Source organism: Octodon degus, unplaced genomic scaffold (assembly GCF_000260255.1).
Source record: "Octodon degus isolate 3935 unplaced genomic scaffold, OctDeg1.0 scaffold00044, whole genome shotgun sequence".
Lineage (NCBI taxonomy): Eukaryota > Metazoa > Chordata > Mammalia > Rodentia > Octodontidae > Octodon > Octodon degus.
This window is the reverse complement of record NW_004524620.1, coordinates 8,162,291-8,184,343: the sequence shown is the minus strand read 5'-3', so window position 1 is coordinate 8,184,343 and position 22,053 is coordinate 8,162,291. Positions and strand designations below refer to the sequence as shown.

The following is a 22,053-nucleotide window of genomic DNA, read 5'->3' as shown; positions in this document are numbered from 1 at the left end:
CATCTCTTCTCCCTCGGCACCTGGCTAGCTGTGTTTTACTGTGCAGGAAATGGAGGAGTTGAAATAGGATCCGGGCAGTGTGTACAGCTTTCAGGTAAAGGCCTTCCCAGTCTCTCTCTGCTTTCTTCCTCCTCCAGAGCACACTTAGCAACAGCACTCCTTTATCTGTGGGTGAAACTTGTTAAAATAAGAATGGGCTCTCAGTCTCCACAGAGGAACTCACAAATAAATACATCAAAGCATTGGGCTAGGTTCTGAAGTAACAGGCAGGCAGGACATACCTCCGACCCAGTCTCTGAAGCTGTGATACTTCACATGACCTCTGAGCCATCATAAATGAACTGACCTGGTCCTCGGTGTCAGCATTGCCTACTACAAAGCAAATGCAGCTGGAGAGGAGCAGTGGTGAGATGGAGAGGAGCCCTGAGATGACAGACCCGCTGTGCTTTCCTTGTTCCCTGGGCGCAAGGCCCAGGCTGTGTTCTTATCTCTGGACTGACTCTTGATTTGTGGCCCGAAGTAAAAATACCAGATTTCAGCTCCAGAACGCATCCCACACACTGGATTTGGTAGCTTCTCACTTATTAGTTCATTTATTTCAAGGAACATTATTATTTTATGTGGAGAGTTCATCTTTTTTATATTGTCTTCTAGTGTCTGCTCAACATTTTAATGGAAAGCAGAAGTACTCTAGTGTAGCCAAAGCTTGCTTTTCATTTGTAGTGCTGCATGTTACTCAACAGTTTCCATGGAGTGATGGGTGTGCTCACCATCTTTGCCTCTACCCAACAGCAAGTTTGGTATCTGAAGAGATTCTCAACCCCTAGAGTTTTTGTCAACCTATAAAACTCTATAGAAATCTATGAAAATCCAAACTACAAAGGAAACTGGAAAACTAGGAGAGGCTAACAACTTAGTAATACTTCACAAAATGCAAAATCTTGTCACCCCACACCCATTCTTTCCTTCTCTGATCCGCATTGCTCTCTGTCGCTTAGATGGCCAAGGATACTAGAAGGGGCCCAACTCTTCTCATTATGACTTCATTTTTCTTCCAGAACAAAATTGGGAGTGGTAGAGGGGTAATCCTGTGAAAAGTTCAGCATTTTGATAGTGTAAGAAACAAAGAAGATATATTTAACAGTGTTTGTAGCTTTTAAAGCCTTTAGCAATATAGCAATGAAATGTACCTTAACACTGACTAGTCATAAGTAAGTGTGGTCAGTGGCTGTGGAATTCACTTAAATGTGTTCATACATATGAGCCGAAGACAAGGAAAGCAACTTAGGAAAATGCAGAAGAATTGGACTTTAAAGTATTTTAAGGAAATATACTTTTTAGCCTGATTAAAAAAAATAGGTATTTCTAAATTATAGGGCTTGAACCATTATTAATGATTTTCAGTTTAGCATTGTGGTATGCTAAAAATAATAGCTTCCAGGAACTCAAGAATTCCTGTGTATTCTTACATAATTCATTTGAAACAGCGAAGGAGCAGAATCGATTTTTTTTTAAAAAAGGAAAATGGTATATTTTCTAAGTAAGCTCTAGAACTCAGATTTGTAACCTTACTCTCTTCAAGCATATTGGAAAAGCTAACATATTGCTCTACTGTATGTGAAAAAGGAGCAGGTGTCCCAGGCGGGCAGGTGTGCAGGTGGCTGTTCGAGCTTGCCCTAGATCCTAGTTGACTTCAGTGAGGTTCTGCTAACAGGTGGCTAAGTGATGGGAGTGCCATGTGACATTTATCCCAGGAGCGACTTGGATGACAGGCTGCTACAGACTGAGGAAAGGGTCTTTGCTTTGATGAAGAAATTGCCAAAACTCATGTCTCATTAGTGTTTCCTAAGGTTCTTTGGAAGTGAACAACAGTTTAATTAAGGGCTGACGTAAACACGTTTCTGCACACTTTCCCTGCAGCATTTTATCACATTAGAATTGATCAGAATTGTTGCCTTGGGCTGCCTTGAACAGACAGACATCTGGAGTGCCGTTTGTGCAAGCTGCTGCCGGGGAGGGCGTGCACGTGCTCCAGGCCGCCCTCTTTTGTGGGTGAAATTACCTTGTTGGGGATGAGTTGATGTGAGTCTCTCTCTGCTTCAGCCTTCAGCCCCCTGAAGTGATGCTGTGTAATGAGGGACGTATGAGGGTGTGAGGGGCAGGCCCGAAGCTTACGGTGGGGCTGGTAGATGCACTATGGCTTAATTTTGGAAAATACTTATTTAAACATCTCCTAAAGTCTGAATAAACTAAATTTTACCAGTTGTTTACTCAAACTTTCTCTTGTGGGGTAATCTGTTATTATGTATCTCACTTCACAGTTGGTTTTTTAAAGCCATGGCTGATCTTTCAAGTTTAGATCTAAACGTGGGGTAGACCCTGAAGAAATGCACCACCGGCTTCCTTTTAAAAACTAGCCCCTCTCATTTTCTGTCATTAAAAACAGCTCTTTCTATGATCTAGCCCCGTGTTGGATGCAGTGGCAGTTATGTAATGCGTCTTTATCTTCCCTGCACCCATTCTGCGGAGCTGTGAGCTTCACCCGGATGGGTACCAAGCGGTGTTGCTTAGCATCTTAAAGCTTAGGCAGCGCAGTACTTCTTTACGCTTACTGGGCTTTCACATGGTGACTGATTGGAGTTTTCTTTGCGTTTTCCATTGAGTTCTGACCTGGTGATTCCTGTTTAGGAAGAGTTGTCGTGAGGGAGAGGCTCTGGCTGTGCCGCACGTCCCGCACGGCCGCTCTCGCTTTCCCATCAGCCTCTTCCACGAGCTGGGACCCTAAAACAAGGCACTTAGACACACCATTGTTTATCTTTTGTAAAGCAAATCCTTTTCCTTTTGGCAGGTGGGTCTTCCTATCCTATTTTTACTGTCCTAAATAATTTTCATTGTTTAAGAAGAGGTAATTTGTGAGCCCCTTTCCACCTTGAACAGTAAATAAAAAGTTACTCCATTTCTGCTGAGGTGGCCTCTGTCACACAACATGATCTGAAGCAGATGACACTGTTATCATTAGATACATGCCTGGAAGCAAGCGAGAAGAGACATGGATCTAGAATAATTACTTATTCAGTGAAGCCAACTAGTGTAAGCCACTGTGGCTTAGAGAATTTAAAAATTATATAGTTGCTTCTATTCTTGACCATCTGTAAAACATCTTAGATGTATGTGGCCTTTACAAAAAGTGATTCATGTAAATTTGTGCTGGGTGAAATGAACGTTCCTACACAGTGTTGTGCTGCCTTGATTTTCTTTAGAAATGATATAACCAGGATGACACTGTCCTGCTTCCCAAGCCCTGAGTGCATTTCATTTTTAAAATTGTGTATATTATGCTTTGTTGTTTATACTAAAGAGTTTTAGAAGCTGACTTACACAGATTCATTGTATAATAATACAGATACACAGATAGCTGAGCTGTCTGGCTGGCCCTAACACTGTGTATTTGTATTGTTGTTTTTTAGTGTCACATACTCATAAGTAAAATTATTATATTTTGACATTTGAGATAACATTTAGCTTAAATAAGCTTTTTATTTATTTTTCTGTATTTTAGGGAAGGGTCTACAGGGTGTTCAGGGTATTACTACTAGATCGGATTCCTAGTGATCTGCCTGTTTACAGCTTCCCAAGAGCTGGGATTACAGTCGCGTGCCACCACACCCAGTCTCAGTTGCTGTCTCAGTGTGTCCCGGGGGTGGGCCGGCATCGCAGGCCTGGGGATTGGGCCCCTGGCCCCTGCGCCAATCTGCTGAGCTATTTGGCCAGCCTTGAAATGAGCTTTTAAAAATATTTTATTTTATTTTGAAGGGTAAAAATAAAAGCAGATAGCAGAAACAAAGAATCATGGTAACATACAGCAATATATATGTTACAGATTTTCAAACATTCTTTTAAAGACTCTGTAACATTCCCTGAATTTTAATTTTTTAAATTTGAATTTATTTGTTTGGTACAGTGTGTCTCTATACAGTTTACACTGCATGCAGTGCTGGGGATCGAACCTGGTCCTTATGCTTGCTAAGCAGGCGCTTAGACCACTGTGCTATCTCCAAGGCTCCGAAATGAGCTTCTTTTGTCTATTTTTAAATGTTGGTTTGAAAATTTTTTTCTTTAGCAGTAGCTGAATTATAGCTTTTACAAGGAATTTCTTTATATTTTTCACTTTGAGAAAGTAGAAGGAAAGGGATCTTGGCCTCTGAAAGCCCCCGGGGGGTCAGTGGCGGTGGTGGCCGGTGGCCACAGGTGCGTCTGTGCTCCGCTGCATCCTGTGAGGTCGGCTGTCTCGCTGGCACGTGTGTGCTCTAAGTGCCAGCTGGCCAGCACATGTGCTTGGCTTTACCCGAGGCCTCTAGCGAAACTCAGTAAATTTTCAAAAGGTAAATACATGATAGCTAATTTCTCATATTAATAGCACTAAGAGGTATTTTTCTCACTTCAAATAACATTTCTAATTAAAACGCAAATTGCACGTATTTAAATATATGGTTAAGGCTTGGTATTTTATTTAACATAATAAAGATTTCTTTAAAAGATTCAGATTGGAATACTGAGAGGCGAAGTCTGCTACCTGGGGTTGCCTGCGGAGTAACATGGAGATGGGGAGGTGGACGGGCATGAGCCGGATGAGACGGGCTCTGGGTGGTGGGGCGCCATCGCTGCTCTGACCACTGCAGACATACTTAAAGCTTGGAGAAGAAAATGAAATTTTACAGCTCTTCTCATTGCTAGAGAACTTGTACTGTAAACTTACAAGCTGCCATCAAAATGAGCATTACTCAGGCTGCTGAACAGGCCTCTACTCTTGCCGGCCAGAATTTCGTGCTGAAAGCCCTGTTCGGACTCACTGCATGGTGGGGTTTCTTAGTTACCTAACCTGGCTACCTTCCATGTGAATAATTCATTGTATTTTTTTTTTTATTTGAGGGAAGGGTCTACGGAGTGTTCAGGGTCTCACTACTAGATCAGACTCGTAGTGATCCACCTCTTTACAGCCTCCCAAGAGCTGGGATTACAGGTGCGCGCCACTGTCCCCAGTCTCAGTTGCCGTTTCAGCGTGCCCCGGATGCCGGGCCAACACGGGAGGCCTGGAGTGGAACCCCCGTCCCCTACACCTGCTTGCAGGTGCTTTAATCTGCTGAGCTATTTGGCCGGCCCTGTATTTTGTTTAATTATCCTTTGCATTTGCTGTGTCTTGATGCTTACCTCAATATCTCGATCTATCTTTTGGGAATATTGTTTAGAGGAAGGATGGAGGGATGGATGGATGGGTGGATGGATGGGTGAATCCCTCAGGTGCTTTTCCTTCTATGCCACATTTTTCACTCTTCTATAACTGCTGCTTCCTAGTGCCTCACCAACTTCTATGCTTTATAGAAAGTGAACCCATTTCACTATTTTCTCCCTGAAAACTACTGCAGTATCTGGTGTGAAGCAGACCCTTGATATATATTAATAGAATGAATATATTAATAATATAGCTTCTTAAGTGACTCTCTCTACTTTCTGAATCCATTGGAGATAGCCCATCCTCAATGTAGGGTTTTTTGGGTTTTTTTGGTGTGTGTGTGTGTGTGTGTGTGTGTGTGTGTGTGTGTTTTAGGGAAGAGTCCACAGGGTGCTCAGGGTTTTACTACTAGGTCAGACTCATAGTGATGTGACTGTTTACAGCCTCCCAAGTGCTGGGATTACAGGTGTGCACCACCATGCCCAGTCTCAACTGCCATCTCAGTGTGCCCCGGGGGCAGGGCCAGGATGGCCTGCCTGGGGAGCGAACCCGGGGCCCCTGAGCCTGCTTGCAGGTGCTTTCATCTGCTGAGCTATTTGGCTGGCCCCCTCAGTGTTTATAGAGAGAGTGTTCTGACCTGTAATGGTTACCATTGTTCACCCATCTGTGACATCTGCCCCGTCTGGCATTCAGGGGACAGAAAGTCTGTGATCTGTCATTGCATGGGTCTTGCTTATCCCTAGACATCACTGTTCCTCCAGGTAGTTGTCTGTCATCCCCGTCCATGGTGGAGTCTGCATACTCCTCAGTTGTTGGCAACTATTTTCTTGTTTTGATTTTCTTTTTCAGTGACAATGAGCATCCCAAGGGCAGCAGTTACTTTTTATTTTTCTTAACAACTTCACTTTATCTGTCACATAAAGGAACCCAGTAAATATTTGTAGAATGAACAGAATATTTTTTGGCTAAGCAAGTCAGTAAGTTTTCCATAAAAGAAGTACATAACATATTTACCAGCATCCTCAAAGGTTGTTTTTCACATACCTAACAGGTTACCTTCTGTTTGTTTTCAACATGTCATCAGTTGAAAGACAACCCAGAATCATCTAAAGGAAAGAAGGAAATGATGGTATACAGATAACCTTTATGGAGGCCACGGCGCTAAAGGAAATGTGACCCTTGGATTCTCAGAACTTAAAAGCTCTTTAAGTAATATGAATAATTCTGAGTACTTTTGATGAAGATTTTGGTTAACTTCAGCGGAGAACATTTCTGTTAGGTGTTTTAAACTTCCTGCCTAGCTGGATCTTTGACTCACACTATGGATTTTGTAAAAGAGCCCAAACAGCACAGTAAAGGGTTGAAAACTGAGATCCACTGTTAGGCTGGCCTGGCCCTCCTTCAGCATGGAAGAAGGCCATGTGGCTTGAAATGTGTCCTCTTTCTTTGCAGATATGTCTTCTCCAACTGCTATGAAGAAGCCTGAAAAGCCATTGTTCAGCTCCACATCTCCGCAGGACTCTTCCCCACGACTGAGCACTTTCCCACAGCACCACCACCCCGGGATTCCTGGAGTCGCACACAGTGGTGAGCGCTTTACATGGGGAGGAGCCTTGTCCTCTGGGCAGGGCCAGGCCCGGAGGGAGGGAGCAGGAGCTGCTGACTGTGACGGTGCTGCCTTTCTTCCTAGCCCAAAGTGGGAGGGTCACAACCCAATAAAAATGGGTTTGTTCATCTGTTTATGAGAAAATATTTTCAGAGTTGTGTGATTTTGTAATATCTGTACATATATTTTTAAATTCTCTTCATTGGATAGATTATAATACAAATCTTGTTGAATAATCTTATTGAAAACGTTATACTCAGGAAAAAGAAAAGAATATATAGTTCTTATAACTAATTTCCAGATTGGTCATAATTCTGTATTCTAAGAGAAAGGTGAAGTTTCAAGTGTATTGCTTAGTTTAAAATTTTTCCAAAGGCATTAACATATATTTCTGTTGATAGTATTTTCTGCATATAAATCATTACTTACTTGGAACTGAAATTAAACAGAAATAAAAGAGATACTTTTCTGGGGCAACTATTTTTATGCACAAATCTTTTGAGGGATTACACTTGATTTGTATCTAATGTATTAATTTAAATGGGAAATTGTATCCAGTGTTTTATACTTTAGTCAACAATTAACAGTAAGTCTTTAAAAAAGATGCCATTTTTTACTTAATTGTATTTCCTCAAATTATACTTTTTTTTTTGTTTGTTTGTTTGTTTGTTTGTTTTTGCAGAACCAGGGATCAAATTATACTTTGAATTGGATATAATTAAAGTAGTTCTTCATGATAAGAAATTTTATTTTTGGAAATGTGCACTTATTCTCTGAAATGTACTTGATAGAGATGACCAAATTTGAGGATATGGAAAAAGTACATGAGATACTGATTAATCTTTTTTTTTCTTTTTTTTGATACTGGAGCTCGAACTCAGGACCTTGTGCTTGCTAGGCATGCACTTATGCCACTGAGCTATCTTCCCAGCCCAAGATACTGATCTAAACTGCGCGGTCCGGTGCCTCGCTCCCACTGGTCGTTGCCCAGTGTTACTGTGGGGAGGCCCAGGCATCTGGATTATAAACACAATCCAGGGAATCCTGAGCAGCAGCGTGTTGGGCCATTAGGAAACACAGTCGAGGCTGCAAAGTTGTATTTATTCAATTACGCACATATGTAATTTTGTATGTATCCTAAAAATTTTCTTTAGGCAAACTAAATCAATATTCCTTTAATAGCTTCTAGGTTTCTTTTCTACAAAATTGTAGAAGTTGGAGGTAGTGATCCCAGATGATTTTTATTCGTAAGTCATGGTGAAAAAATTCTTTTTATATTATTTGATAAATTTTCCATAAAACATTGTAGTTTCTTTTGATTTGATTGAAATATTAAAAGGAAGCTGACATCTAATTTTACTGTTACATTCTCCTGAATTGTACTTAGCCGTTTCCCTCAGCCTTCTAGGGGAATAGGCATGTAAGTGCGCTGTTTCCCATCTTTCACACTAAACCATTCTGTTTATAAAACTAAATTAGTAATTGTGATCATACTGTTGGAAAACATTAGAATTAAACATTATCCACATTGTGTATATTTTATATAGTTATTCCTTCTAGAAATTAAAAGTATGATTTGAGGATAACAATATGCATACTTACAAGAAAGTAATTTAAATTTCTGTGGCTTTAGTCATAGTTTTATCTTAGTATCTTTGAAGCTACATATAGTCAGAGAGTAGAAAGAAAATTAACTGTAAGATAAATAGTTTTGACAGGATTATCTTCATTATGATAAAATGTTCCCAAGTCCGGTGTTTCAGTGGTCAGTCATAAATACTTTTATAATGATCAGGTAATTATTCATAGTATGAGGCCTTTGTATATTACTTACCAGTTTGTGAACAGTGTCTACTTGGGATACATAGGGAGATGATTTATTTGAAACTGGATTGCGCTTCTATTTTGAATTTTAGAATTTAGTAGGTCTGTGGGTCTCCTGCTCCCCCATTCATGTAGTGACTTGGTCTGGACTTAAGAAGACTGAGACCTTGGAATTAGAGAATTTGTTTTGATGGGAGATAACTATGAAAGATAGACTGACTTTTTCAGTTAATCATGAGTCTAGAAACAAGAGGATTCCCTCCCAAGAGTGGGCTTCTCTCTCCGTTTTTAGCAAGATGGCACTGAGAATGGTAGAGGATAATTTATTTGGAGAGCTTTGTTAAATTGTGGGACAAGCCAGCTGGCTACCTATTTGATAGTGAAACTGCTCTGTGGGCTTGGAGCAAAGCAGTGAGCATATCAGTGGCTGAGTGGGCCTTTGTTTTCTATGTTTTGCAGTCATCTCAACTCGAACTCCACCCCCACCCTCACCGCTGCCATTCCCCACACAAGCTATCCTTCCTCCAGCCCCGTCGAGCTACTTTTCTCATCCAACAATCAGATATCCTCCGCACCTGAACCCTCAGGATACTCTGAAGAACTATGTACCTTCTTATGACCCATCCAGTCCGCAGACCAGCCAGGTAAAAAAAGAGAAAACAAGATCTGGGTACAAGGGAGATGGGACAGGTGTAGCCCTGGGACATGGCGCGGGTCCGGCAGTGCGTCTGGCGTGACATGGAGCCTCGCAGTCCATTCCCAGGAGGCTTCTTGGTGATTCAGGACGTTTTTATGTAAAGGTGGCTGAATGACAGGTAGGAAGTGTGTTGTCATAAAAGGGTACATTTATGAAGATGTTTTTGGTTTAATGCTTTTGGATTTTTATTGACTGAAGGGAAAGTCTATGCAGAATATTCATTGCCAAAAAAACTGAGCTGGAGTTCACACCCCTGCAATACCTGGTCTGACATAGGATCAGAATGCTTATTTCAGTCAGGAGCAAGGTATGTGCTAAAATAAACATGCACAAAAGAACTAATGCTTGTATTTATAGACCAGTTATTAGGTATTAAAATAAGCTTTGGTAATGTAAACATCTTTAGTGTTTGATAGCTACTTGAATATTCTTTGTAGAGACATGACTTATATTTAATAATGAGTGACATTACTAAGTGTCTTTTTTTTTAAAAAAAAGAAAAAAACATGCAGTGGTTTTGTGGACACATTGTATAAGCATAGCGATTCGTGTGTATTTAGCATTCCTTAGACATGTGGTTCATTCCTTGGAGAGGTCACTTCGTAGGAGTGTGATGTGCAAGGTGCTCCACAATCAGGTAGTAGCCTCATGCAGGGGCAGGGTCTGCCAGGACCTGCAGTACCCCCGGATGCCTGGAGATCCGGGCTTCGGCCTGCTGCTCCCTGCAAAACTCCTGTCCACTTCTTCCGCGGGGGCAGGTCTGCAGTATTCATCATTACCTCTGCTGAGTTACTAAAATTAGACCAAATACTATATAGATATCATACTTAATTAACAGAGAAAGAAACTTTTTAGTCTTAATCTGTTAAATGAAGCAAAATGATCCACGCTAAATGTTAATTTAGAATAAGAGAAAATGCTTCTCTTTGAATATTTTTTTGGAATAACGGCTGTGTCCAGCTCCTTTGAGTTGTGCTGTAGCTTTGCCTTTAGCTCCCCCGACTAATGCACTAAAGTAAATAGAGAATTTCAAAGGTAAACATGCTATTTGTATTTCAGAAGAAGTTATACAGATAGAGTAATGACTGTATCATTAATGACAACTAAGAGAGAGACCAGGCGCTTAGTCGACCAGCGTAGAAATGAAGTTTGTTGTCAGCCCACGGACTCAGGAGTCTCGGCTCCGTGGAGCATTTTGCTAGACTCAGCTGGAAGCAGTGCACACAAGGTCTGATTTTAATTTGTGTAGAATTTCCATGAATAACAAAGTCTAATTAAGACATCCATTAAAAGTCCTTAACGTTAATTCAGTGTGGAAAATCTTAGAGTTCCATTGGATTTTTTTTTTTTTAAGCTGATGTCTTAATTAGACACTGTTAGGGGAAAAATTATGTAAATTAAAATCAGGCCCTTAGTGTTATGCATTTCTTTAATTATTCAGTGCTTGTCTTACGTATATTTCAATTTCTTTATAAGAGGGCAATATTAGGTGATAATCTGCCTATATGGTTTTCCTCACATTTATATATTGTTCTCAGGATTTCCCTGCATCTTCAAGGTAAAGAAAGATCCAGCTTTTAAGAGCAGCAGCATCTTCCTCTCATCTCAATTAAAAGATGGGCACAAAAAATCCTCTCAGGATTTTGTATAATAAGAGTAGTGTACTAAGTAGGATAATCCTTTCATAATGCTGTTTAGATTCTTCTCCAGATAAGACTCTTCTTTCCCTGTCTACAGTATGAAAGTCCATCTATTAGCAGTCTTCAAAGATAGAGGCTTTATAGCTTAGCTTCACCTGTTTAACTAGTGGAAAACAGAAGAGGTGTAACCATCCCGGTTTCTGACACTGATCCAGAAAAATTTTCTGCATTGGTTTGGAAATTGTCTCTTTGTCCCTTTTATTACTTTTAAATGGGAGACTCGTCTGTTGGTTCATGTTGGTTCAATTTTAGTACACAGTTTGCACACTAGTGGAGTAATACCATATTTTATGATGACATTTCCTTCAGTTTATTGCCATTCTGTTCCTGTTCCAGATTGGTGCTATCAAACTGTTTTGGTGACCACTATCTATAAACACTTTCAATATTGAGTGTACCTTCAATGATAAAATGAGTCTTCTTTGTACTCCAATAAAATATACGAAACAGTCATGTGCAAAGTTCAAATAACCCAAATTTGGTGGTTTGTTTTAGAAACACAGTTATTTCCCCCTTGAAATGAAAATAGGTCTTTATGGTAAACTGTAGAAGTATTGTTTTAGGAACATTATATCAGCTTTCATGCTTTCCTCCAACTTGAAACCAGTTAATCTGCATTTCAAAATAGAACTCTTGATACTCACCTTTTCTGTGCTAGAAATGGAAAAAATGAGTACCGTTCACCTCCAGGCAGCTGCTGCTTCGCAGCCTCCTCCAGTGCAGCCCTCATTTTGATTGTTAAGCAACTGAGATGCCTTCTCCCCCCAACCCCACAGCAGTTTGGGGATTAATTGCATTACTGCTGCACCAATTATAGTGAGACAGCCTTGCTATTCAATGGGAGTATTTTGAATAAAATTAGTTTAAAGATGTAACTCTCCCATAGGTTTCCATAGAGAAAAGCTCGTCAATTTTCCTGACATAAAAGTAAATGCCTAAAATTACCCATGTTGAATAGTCAAGATATCCAAGAAGTGCATTTTCTTTAGAAAATGGGCTCTCAGGAACCCAACCAAAGACCACGTTCATGCCTCTTAAGACAGTGTTTAAATGTCGCTCTCTCCCCCCCCCCCCAAGAAATGTCTACTTCTGATTTATGTACAGGCATTTAGATATTCTCCTTCATTGCTCTGTCTTTAATAGTTGAGGTTATAAAGGCTGTACATTTGTGGTGTGCTTCCTAGCAAATTTTTATGTCCACTAGAGAATCACAACATGAATATAATAAAAAAAAAATACCATTCTCCAGCTGGGGATTTAGCTCAGTGGCACAGCGCCTGCCTGGCAAGCATGAGGTTTTGAGTTCAATTCCCAGTCTCCCTCCCTCCCCCTCTCCCTCCCTCCCTCCCTCCCTCCCTCTCTTTCCCTCCCCCACCCCCTCATTAGCATTCTCTGTCTAGATTTCCACAGTGCACCCTTAGGATTTTATCCCCTCAGTGAAGACACTGTTATTCCACCACGTGGCTAAAATTCAGATAAAAACATCTTTTCTGCTAAAGCGCAGGAAATTTTCTCGGTTAATTCCCACAGATATCAGCAATAGAATGTTTTAACTCTCCATGCACAACAATGAAAGAATTTCTCAAAAAAATGTACATTTGGTTGTCCCCTGGTTCTCCTCAGTGTATTTTGTCATTGTGTGCATCTGAAAGCTTAGGTGCTTTAAATCTCATTTATCTGCTTATGTTAGGGAATCATTAAAGACTGAGGGGAGGCGCTAGTGTCCGAATGGCCTTGTGTGTGTGCCTGAGGTGTATGTACGAGAAAGCTGTAGTCCTTGTGTGCAGAAGAATTGGCCTTGACTGGTGATGGTAGAAACTAGAGTTGGATATGTTTCCTCTCCTAGACATTTTTGTGTCTCTTGTGTCAGTAATGCCATCCTTTAGGAGGAAAGTTTTTTAAAGCCACACTGACTCCGCCTAGATAATGAAGCGCAGAGACTGAGGACCTGCCAGGTGGCAGCTGTAGATTGCCCTGTAAGGAAGTCTGTCTTATCTTGAACTAAGCGTGTACATCTTCACTTGAGTTTTCTGGCTTACTGAATGAAGGGATCAAGTTTCCTTGGCGCCTGGGGTTGTTGTAAACACTAAATAATCTATGCAAAGTGCTTTTGAAGAGGAAAAACTTCTTCTAAATACTGTTGCTTTTTATTACTACTAACCATTGGCTGGCCTTCAACTCAGCCTGGACAAGGTCTGTGTGGTGGTGACACAAAGTATGCAGGACCTACGTGGCCACGTGTGCCAAGGGGAGTTGTGGAACAAGATGCGTGTCTTTTGGATTGTTTCACCTGGCATTCTGTTTTTGTTTTGTAGCCTAACAGCAGTGGTCAAGTGGTAGGGAAAGTGCCTGGCCATTTCACTCCGGTCTTGGCCCCCTCTCCCCATCCCAGTGCAGTGCGACCTGTGACCCTGGCCATGACAGATACTAAACCCATCACTACATCCACTGAAGGTGAGGCAGCTTCACCTACAGCAACCAGTAAGTATTTGGGTAGGAAATGAGAAATGTCCATCAAAGGCATCATTGGATATCTGATCCAAGGTGGAAGGAAACCATGGCCACTTTCCAGCTACCTACCGGATGGAGATTTCTCATTTACGTGGAGCTGGCAGGCATGTATATGACCTTGCTGTCATGTGCTCTCTCTTATCAAATTTATGTCAGTGCATCTTCTTTGAAAAGGGAGAAGCATGTTTGTTTCAGTAAATAGCTATAACGAAAATAGTAACTCATGCCTGCTTGTTCAAGGTATACATTGAAATTGCACTGAATAGCAATGTAGTATACAAGGTTTTCATATCATCAAAAGAGAGATTACATAATTGTTACTTATTGGACCGTTCCCATGGAAATCAAGCCCCCCCCCACCCGAATCAGTGCCTCTGTGAGGTAATCGCACTTTTACCTTGCCGTAGGTTGTGCCCTTGCTAGAAGCAGTTGCCTGATGCTAGATGGAAGCAAGAACACTACAAAGCTTAGAGTTAGGCACACGCAAGCTGCTTGCACTTTCATCGTCTGCAGCTTTTTTTCTTTAAACCTTTTGATTCTGTTGCCCATCATGGTACATCAGACCTATGCTTATTGGCATGGCCATAACATAAATGTCAGAGGTTTAGTTAGTGAACTTGCCTGGCACATACCAGTAAGCTGGATGATTCCTTTGCTGTTTCATATGGAATACTCAGAAATAGGCAAGGAATAAATTTTTGGTTAGCTTTACCCAGACTACAAGCTTCCTAGAACTGGAGCTGGCATACAGAATGGCAAAGTAAAATAGGTAAATTCTCCTTTGGAGGACTTACCACGCACACCCGCAATTATACACGTGTTCTTAAATTTAGCCTTTTTTTTCTTTCCTAGAGCAAGGAAATCACTATGCTCTGGAAATGCCATATAAAAGTACAAGATCAGGACTCCACTGGCTTCCTCTTTCTCGGCCATTGGAGAGATTTTTGGATGATTTAAGAAAGACTAGGAAGAAGCTCTACAAGAAAAACAGACAATGCTTTGATTGATTCACTGATAATACAGTGAATATTTAGCATTTCTCAAAATTCTCAATCCCCATAAACTACATCCAGAGAGGCCTGTAATATCCATCAGTAATCATTAACGCTGTGCTTAGTGGTTGGTTTGTCAGCAGACACTTGCAACAGGAGCAGGCGTTTCCTTGAATGCATAGATGTACAAGGCCTGGAGAAAAGCAAAAGTTCTCACAGTTCACTGCATGCATCATAGTCACTGAAACAGTAGCATACAGATAGGCAAAGTGAATACTATGGCATCTTTGAGCAAACAAATTCATCAGCTTACATAGAAGCATAGAAAATAAAATTTTAGAAAGTAATGGAAGACTATTCCAAGAAATGATCAAAACCAAGTTCTAAAAACTTGTTCTGCCTACTAGTGTGGTGACCTTAATATTGTACAATTCAGTGCAGGATCGGGCTTACTTACATGAGTGCCTTCAGCCTGTTTGTTAATGAACTGTTTTTATACTTACATACAAGTTGTTCAGAAGGGATCTGATTTGACTAGTAAAGTTACGAAATACTCAGAAGGAGTATCTTAGTTGCATAAGGATGACTGCAGCAGTCCATTTTCTACTCCTGTGTAAACAGACTGAGTGGTTTGTCCTTTGCTATAAACAGACTACAATGCCAGCTCCTTAAGCACCACTGATAATGAGAACCTGGTCATTGAACTGATAGTAAAGTTAAAACAGAGAGGCCCAGGAATCTTCCTTTCATAGCTGAATAGAAAGAAGGGCACAGACTTGGAGCTCTCTGCGGGCTTTGCAGCACCCAGTGCACAAGGTTGGCTCTAAAGCTCTGGAGGGGCCTGGAACGGGGGCTACAGCTGCAGGTGCTGCTCCTGCATGGCCCTTTATTTGGACATAATACAGAGATGGAGTGTGGGCTTCTTTAACAAGTATATTCTTATCAGCTGACCTAAAAAGTCCCTAATGATCAAATTCTGCTGTCCTTTAAATGAACATGGCTTAACTAATGTGCTGATTTTTAAACACCAAACTTTTTAAAATCCAGGCCTGAATTTCTCATTAATCTGATAGTTTTAAGCCAGATGAGTACCTTCAAGCTTATAAATTCAGTATATGGTAAAAACTTAGTTCTTTTGCTTGGAATTGCTTGGTGCTAGGAAAATACATTAGTCCTTTCCTTGTAAAGAAGCAAAAGTCTTCAGGAATAAAAGTAATGATTCTGTGGAAAATTCACTTTATACCAAAGCCACCTGTGCAGAAAGTGCATGCAGATGAGTACTGCAGTGTCATAAAGGACAACAGCGTCAGCGGCCTTTGTGCCCTGTGAGCTTACTGCCTCCTGACCAAGTACGTAGAGGTGTCACTGACGCTTCCGGTCAATCCCAAGAAACTCATTTTTTATACTTATAGACACAGAGAATTTTTACAAAATCACTTCTATCAAATGTGAGGGCATTTTTGCATTATAAAATACTGAGCTTATTCAGTAAAATAGGCTTGTCCTTCGGAATAGTAAAACTAGATTTTCTCTTCAGGAAGACTTTCATCTCATTCATCAAGCTTGTCTGCTTAAATCATGTCAGAGCTGTCATTTTTCCCCGACAGTCTTTCAGCTGGCTTTTACATTTAGAAAAACAGACCCCATTCATCATTGCATTGTTAGACCCCTAGTATCTAGGAGAAGAGCTACACGAGGAGGAGGCTGCGCTGCGCAGCAGTCTGTTGGCCTGCAGGTCTGGCGGGAGCGCAGAAGGGAGAGCCCTACCCCCGAGGACGCGTGTGAGGTGCTAGATAGACATCTGCAGGGGACCAGTCAGGGATGCGAACTCAGCGCCATTTCTTTTCTGTTACTTGGTGATAAATGGAACAAGAGAGAAGAGAAATGGAGACACTTTTTTCGGTTGAAAATCCCACTTCTCTGGGTTTCTTATTCAAGGACAGGGTGTTCATTCTGATAGTTCACAATTTTTATCTTTGTTTTTGTTCTTCCTTAATCAGCCTACACAGCCTCAGGCACACCTCAAGCCAGTCGATATGTGGGACTAAGCCCAAGAGACCCATCCTTCCTCCATCAGCAACAGGTGGGCACACTTCCCAGGTGTCACGGTGCAGCCACGCTTCGCTTCGGCGCTTTCTCCATGCTGCCGCTCAGATCTGGATTCGAAAGGGGGCTCGAGGGGCTTCTGAGGCCGAAATTGACTGTCTGGTTCTCCACATTTTTTCTCATTTATCCTTCGTTGCTCGTCTCTGCGCAGCTTCTCAAGCTGGCTCCCAGTCTCTTGCATCTCGGCAGCGTTATGTTGATAGCATACACGGACGCTGTCGCGGTCCCCCTAGTCGGTGGCTATTGAGAACTTACCAGTGGATAGCTCTGAAGGCGAATATTGAGAACCAGTTTAAAAGCCAGTTAGAGTAGACGCAGGACGTTTGTGTTTTTGAGCAAGTTCATATTTTCCAGATGTTGTACTCTTCACTTTGTAGTTGAGGCCAGAAAGATGAGTTATGAAGCTAAAATCTCAGCTAAAATCTCAGGCGATGCATCATTCCTATTTTAATAGGTTTAAATTGGTTTAGTGATTTCAAATGTGATAAAACACTTTTTTTCAGTTCTGCTTTCTTACATCATTTATGTTTCAAGTAGCATTTTAAATTTCACATCTCATTAATGCTGTAAATTTAATGCAAATGAAGTGTTTACCCAAACTGTGAAAATATACAGCCAGGATTAATGGTAGTTTATAAATAAATTAGCCACAGTCAAAAGCATGGACCATACCAATATAGAAATCCCTTGATTCTAGTTATAGAATAACAAAAAAAGAATTCTGAATACTTTAGAATTTAAACATATTTTATGATGTGTGTGCTTATTGCTCTCAAGACTTGACAGCAGAGCAGTTTGCAATTAATAGCATATAAAATATTACATAGGGGAGAGTTGTCTGTAACAAGAAAGAGATGGTATTAACTAACTTGATCTTCACTCACAAGTTATCACAGAAGTTAACACACATGTTGTGCGTGTTGCACGCCTGGCGGGTACTTAGGCCCACTGTCGTGGTCTGGGCCAGGCCAGCCCCTTTGTGCCTCCCTGTGCTCACGTGGAGTCCGTGGGGCCTTCCCCTTTGCAGGCCAAGGTGGTAGGCTGTATACATTAAAGGTCACCACATGCAGAGTTCAGAGAATATCATAAAGATGATAGCTTATTCAGGATACTTGACGTTTTGCCAGGTTTAAAAAAAGCAAAGCAAAACAAAAGAGTGAGAACTAACTGAAAACATCTGTATACAGTTATGAAAATACCAAATAATAATTAGTGGTTTTGCCAACCATTGCCTTTCAACATAATTCTCTGGAATGTTGCTTTTTTTCACCTCTAAAATTGCTGTAATATGAAATGTGTTATAATTACTATAATATGGTGGTATTTGACAAATGTGTGTTCATTGTGTTTTTTTAAACATGTGCAGGATTTATAGGTTTAGAAACTTGTTCTTTTACAAAATCATTGCACATATTTTCAGAAATATTTTTGTCATGGGATTTGCATTATTTTTATCATATATCCTTAATTTCTAGTTAATTTTTAATTCACCAAAATTGGCCTCCATTATTTAAGCCTTTAGCCCCAAACATATTTAGAATATCATAACTAACCATATATGTTTAGAAGCAGTGTTTTCTTTACCTGGCCTAATCTATAACATCTTTAATTTTGTAAATCACTTATGATAATGTTGGGGCCTTAAATAATAATGATCACAAAAATTCATTAATATAACACTTCTGTCTTTACATGTATACATATAAATGAAAAGCACACTGAAATAAGTCAATGTAGTGAGTGATCTTGACCTGTTTTAAGTGAAAAAAATACATATGGCTTCTCGATCTATACATTTTTCTCCATCAAAGACGGCTGCTTGTTACTTAGGAGGACAGTGCCGAGTGAAGGCCCACTTACGTTATGAATACATTTTGTTCAGTCAGATGTAGTTACTATTTATGGAATACATGATGTATACTGATCCTTGGAAGAGAAAAACCATAGATGCTCCATAGTTGAAAATCTTTAAATACCATAAAAATAGGCCACTTGTCTTCTGCTTGATGAATATATGCCATTGTACTTGAAGAAGCCTAGTAGGCCAAATTCATAATGAACTCCCAAGTTTTAAGCATGTAGAAGATAAACATCAATGCATATATTATGTTTATAAATATGACTAAATTAAGGCTTCAATTAAAAACTTATTTTTATCTTTTCAAATTTTGAAAGAAAAGTTTTTTTGCTTACTATCTAGGAATAGAGAGACAGAAATAGTTTAAATGACTTTAGTAAAGGTTATTCTTTCCTACAGCAGAAATGAGATTGATTTACTGTGTCCTTTCATTACTTTACAAAGATTTAAAAGAGACCACTCTTCTAGCGGCAGGTTCTAAATGCATTTGGTTTAAAGCACTCAGTGATGAATGAAAGGGAAAATCAAGGGGTACATGAAATAAAGGCAATCAATCATTTTTATATTAGCTAGGAGAAATTTAAAATTAGAAAGGCAATGGTTTTAGCCTGAGAGAGTTCTTTTAAGCATTCCCCATAACCTTTAATATACATGACCCCTTAAGAATAAATATTGTCACCAGGTACATTTTTCAGTTCATGGTGGTTGCTTTATAAAGATTTATCCTTTTAGGTTATGAAAAGTATTGATGTGCATTGTTGAGTGCAGTTTTTTCCTTTAGAAAATAACTTTAATATAACTTACATAAATTAGAGTTAGCAATAAATTTAAAATTATTGAATAATTTTTACTACCTTATAAGTGATCTTTCCACAAAATGACACAGGAATAGAGCTTTCAATATACTCATTTCTAACACACAAGTGTACTGGTATTCTTTAATTGAGAGAGAGAATATTGCTACATCAAAATGAACCCTGTACCATACCTATAAGAGTGATACCTTCAGATTGACAAATATAATAGTAAAAGCACATGCTTTTATACTCATGAGTGTGTACGTACAGTTGTTATTAATAATTATAAATTTATGTGATCATTTTATAATAGTTATTGCCAATTATTTTTGGCTGTTAATGACCTTGAAATAGTTTTTCTGCTGCCGGAATTTTACCTATCATTGCAGATATGATATCAATTCAGTCTTTCATTAAATAATTATGTAAAATATTTGAAAAAGATCATGCCAGTGAGTTAATAATCTGCCAAAATTATTAAAATAGCCCCTCCCACTAGTAATCAACTCATGCCAACTGATTAGAACTTCATAATTATTGTCACTTAACATGATCTTGAATATGCATAACTATTATCACAACATGGTCTTGAACATAGTTGAAGCTCTAGAGCTGGCCACTCTTTGAGTAAATTACTAGCGCAATTAATGGCATGGGGGGAAATTTTTTTAAATCAGAACTCCAATTAGTGACATTCTTCTTTGTCTTCTCTGTTTGGAATGGTGCGGTGGCTTAAAAATGACACGGGTGCTGCTTTGGCAAATTGAGCTCTGCAGGTCTCTATGGAGAAAGGCCTTTAAATGGCTTGGATTTCAAAAATGTGGAAGTTGTCTTCTCCCACTTTCATTTGTAGAAGTCTAGCAGTGTTTCTTCCCCTATTTCATCCTCCATGGACACACTGTGCACATTCTTCAGCATCAGCAGCAAAGAAACCACATTTCCCGAGTTTTATCTTCTTGAGAAAATGGAAAGTATTAGCAGAATGTTGGATATTGCTCAGAAATTCCTGAAGTTGCTTTATAATCCAGCCTAATGATTTTAGAATAAATGGATAAAGTCAAACAACATACATAAATTGGCACTCATTTTTTTTATCTGGCCAACTGCATAAGAAATTTGCTAATTTAAGGCCTTTTTATTTTTTCCACTATTATAGTTTAATAGTATGTGAAATTCTAGTTGAATTGAGCATTATCATTATAGTTGAGAGTAAAGTCATATTAAAGTCATAATCCTTGCTATTAACCACATTAATACAACATATTTTAGGAACTTGTTGCAAGTAGGAAACAAAAGCTTGCATTTAAGAAACTTCTGTTTAGAAGTAAAGATCACCATCCAGCCAATGAAATGCACATTGATTTGTGATGTGATTTGAGATTTTGGGTAGACTGAGAAGCAGGTCACTCGTGCCTCCTCTAAAGTATGTTCTAGTTTGTAAGAAATACAGCTGTCTTCACGGCCTCCCAGCGACAGCCCCTGACTGCGTCTGCTCCCTTGTCCTGGAGCACCTGAAGAAAGGCGCAGCCCGCGGGCCCATGCCTCACGCCTCCCAGCCGCATGGCATCTGTCGGTGCCTGCGCTTCAGCATGCTGCGTCTCGAGGCTGTGTGGCTGTGCAGTGCTGTTATTTCAAGTGCAGTTGCTAGGCTAGTTCAGTTCATAACTTAAATATTGTCAACACCATTTTTGGTGTAATCCAAAGCTAGAATTTGAAAGTGCTTTTCTTTACACTCAAAATTTTTGTTATGCTACAAAGTAGCCTTTTTAAGATAACTAGTATTTTTAAAAAACTAAAGTATGAGTTAGAATCCTCTTAGAGTATCTGTCCTGGCAAATGGCAAAGTGAGAGCTTGGTCCATTAAAACCACTGGAAAGGTAGTCATTTATTAGAGGCAGGCAGTTAAAGGAACACAAGTGGACTATCAACAAAACTTTTCAGTAAAGTGAGGAAGCAGGCTATCAACACTTGAGCCGTTCTTATTGTATCTGTTATCATGATTGACAGCTTGACGTAAAAGCCCTCTCACATGACTTCTAGGTAGGTATGTAAATGGATAAGAGGTCACTTTTCACATAGGCTAACTAGGAAGGAAACACACTTGAAGGAAGTTTCAGTCAAAATAATAGCTATGTAAATGTTTAGCTTTTTGGCTGGTTCATAAACTTTAAAAAAAAACCTCCATTGTCTTCTTTTATCATTCATTGGTTCATTTATCTTTTGTAGTTATCAAAGGCTAATATCCAGATAAGCTGTTGCAGTTGATGTAAAAATATAATTAAATTTAGCGTAGCCTTAAATTGTAATCAACAAAATCACCAGGGGAAGAACTTCTTCTACCAAGCCTGAACTTTAAGAGGTCTAGGTTGAATCAGGGAAGTAGGGGAAGTTGGAAGGTGGTAATTGCAGCTAACTTAACCGTCGCTGTTCTGGGCCATACTTGAAGCAGGGCAAAGGCACAAGGCAAGCAGATGTGCATGGCAGGTGAGAGCTGGGAGGACGTCGGGAGGCTGGCAGGAACGGGGCGCCCCAGCCTGGGCAGGCCTCGGCCTCGTGGCCCTGGAAGCTTAGCTTGGAGAGGAAAATGAAGTTGGCTTGCCGGGCTCCAGCATTCTTGCAATTTCATTTGTTACAAATTACATGCTAGGGACTTCATTTTATAAATCAAGTTGTACTCGTTTCAGAATTTGACGTTTCAGGTAGCTTTAAGGTACCAGGAGGCACTTTTTCTT

General features: G+C 39.9%; 1 protein-coding gene across 7 annotated transcripts in view; it reads left to right on the top strand.

Moving 5' to 3' along the window:
- Nfib (nuclear factor I B) overlaps positions 1-22,053 on the top strand; it is a 213,224-nt gene that overhangs the window by 167,694 nt on the left and 23,477 nt on the right. For 3 of the 7 annotated variants that reach the window (XM_004631712.3, XM_004631713.3, XM_012514858.2), the window contains 4 exons: positions 6,683-6,817; positions 9,120-9,304; positions 13,373-13,511; positions 16,561-16,643. In XM_004631712.3, the coding sequence (XP_004631769.1) occupies positions 6,683-6,817; positions 9,120-9,304; positions 13,373-13,511; positions 16,561-16,643 (542 nt within the window). Of the gene's footprint in view, positions 1-6,682; positions 6,818-9,119; positions 9,305-13,372; positions 13,539-16,560; positions 16,644-22,053 lie in introns of all 7 variants that reach the window. The other 4 variants (XM_004631711.3, XM_023715839.1, XM_004631714.3 and 1 more) reach the window with 2 other exon arrangements.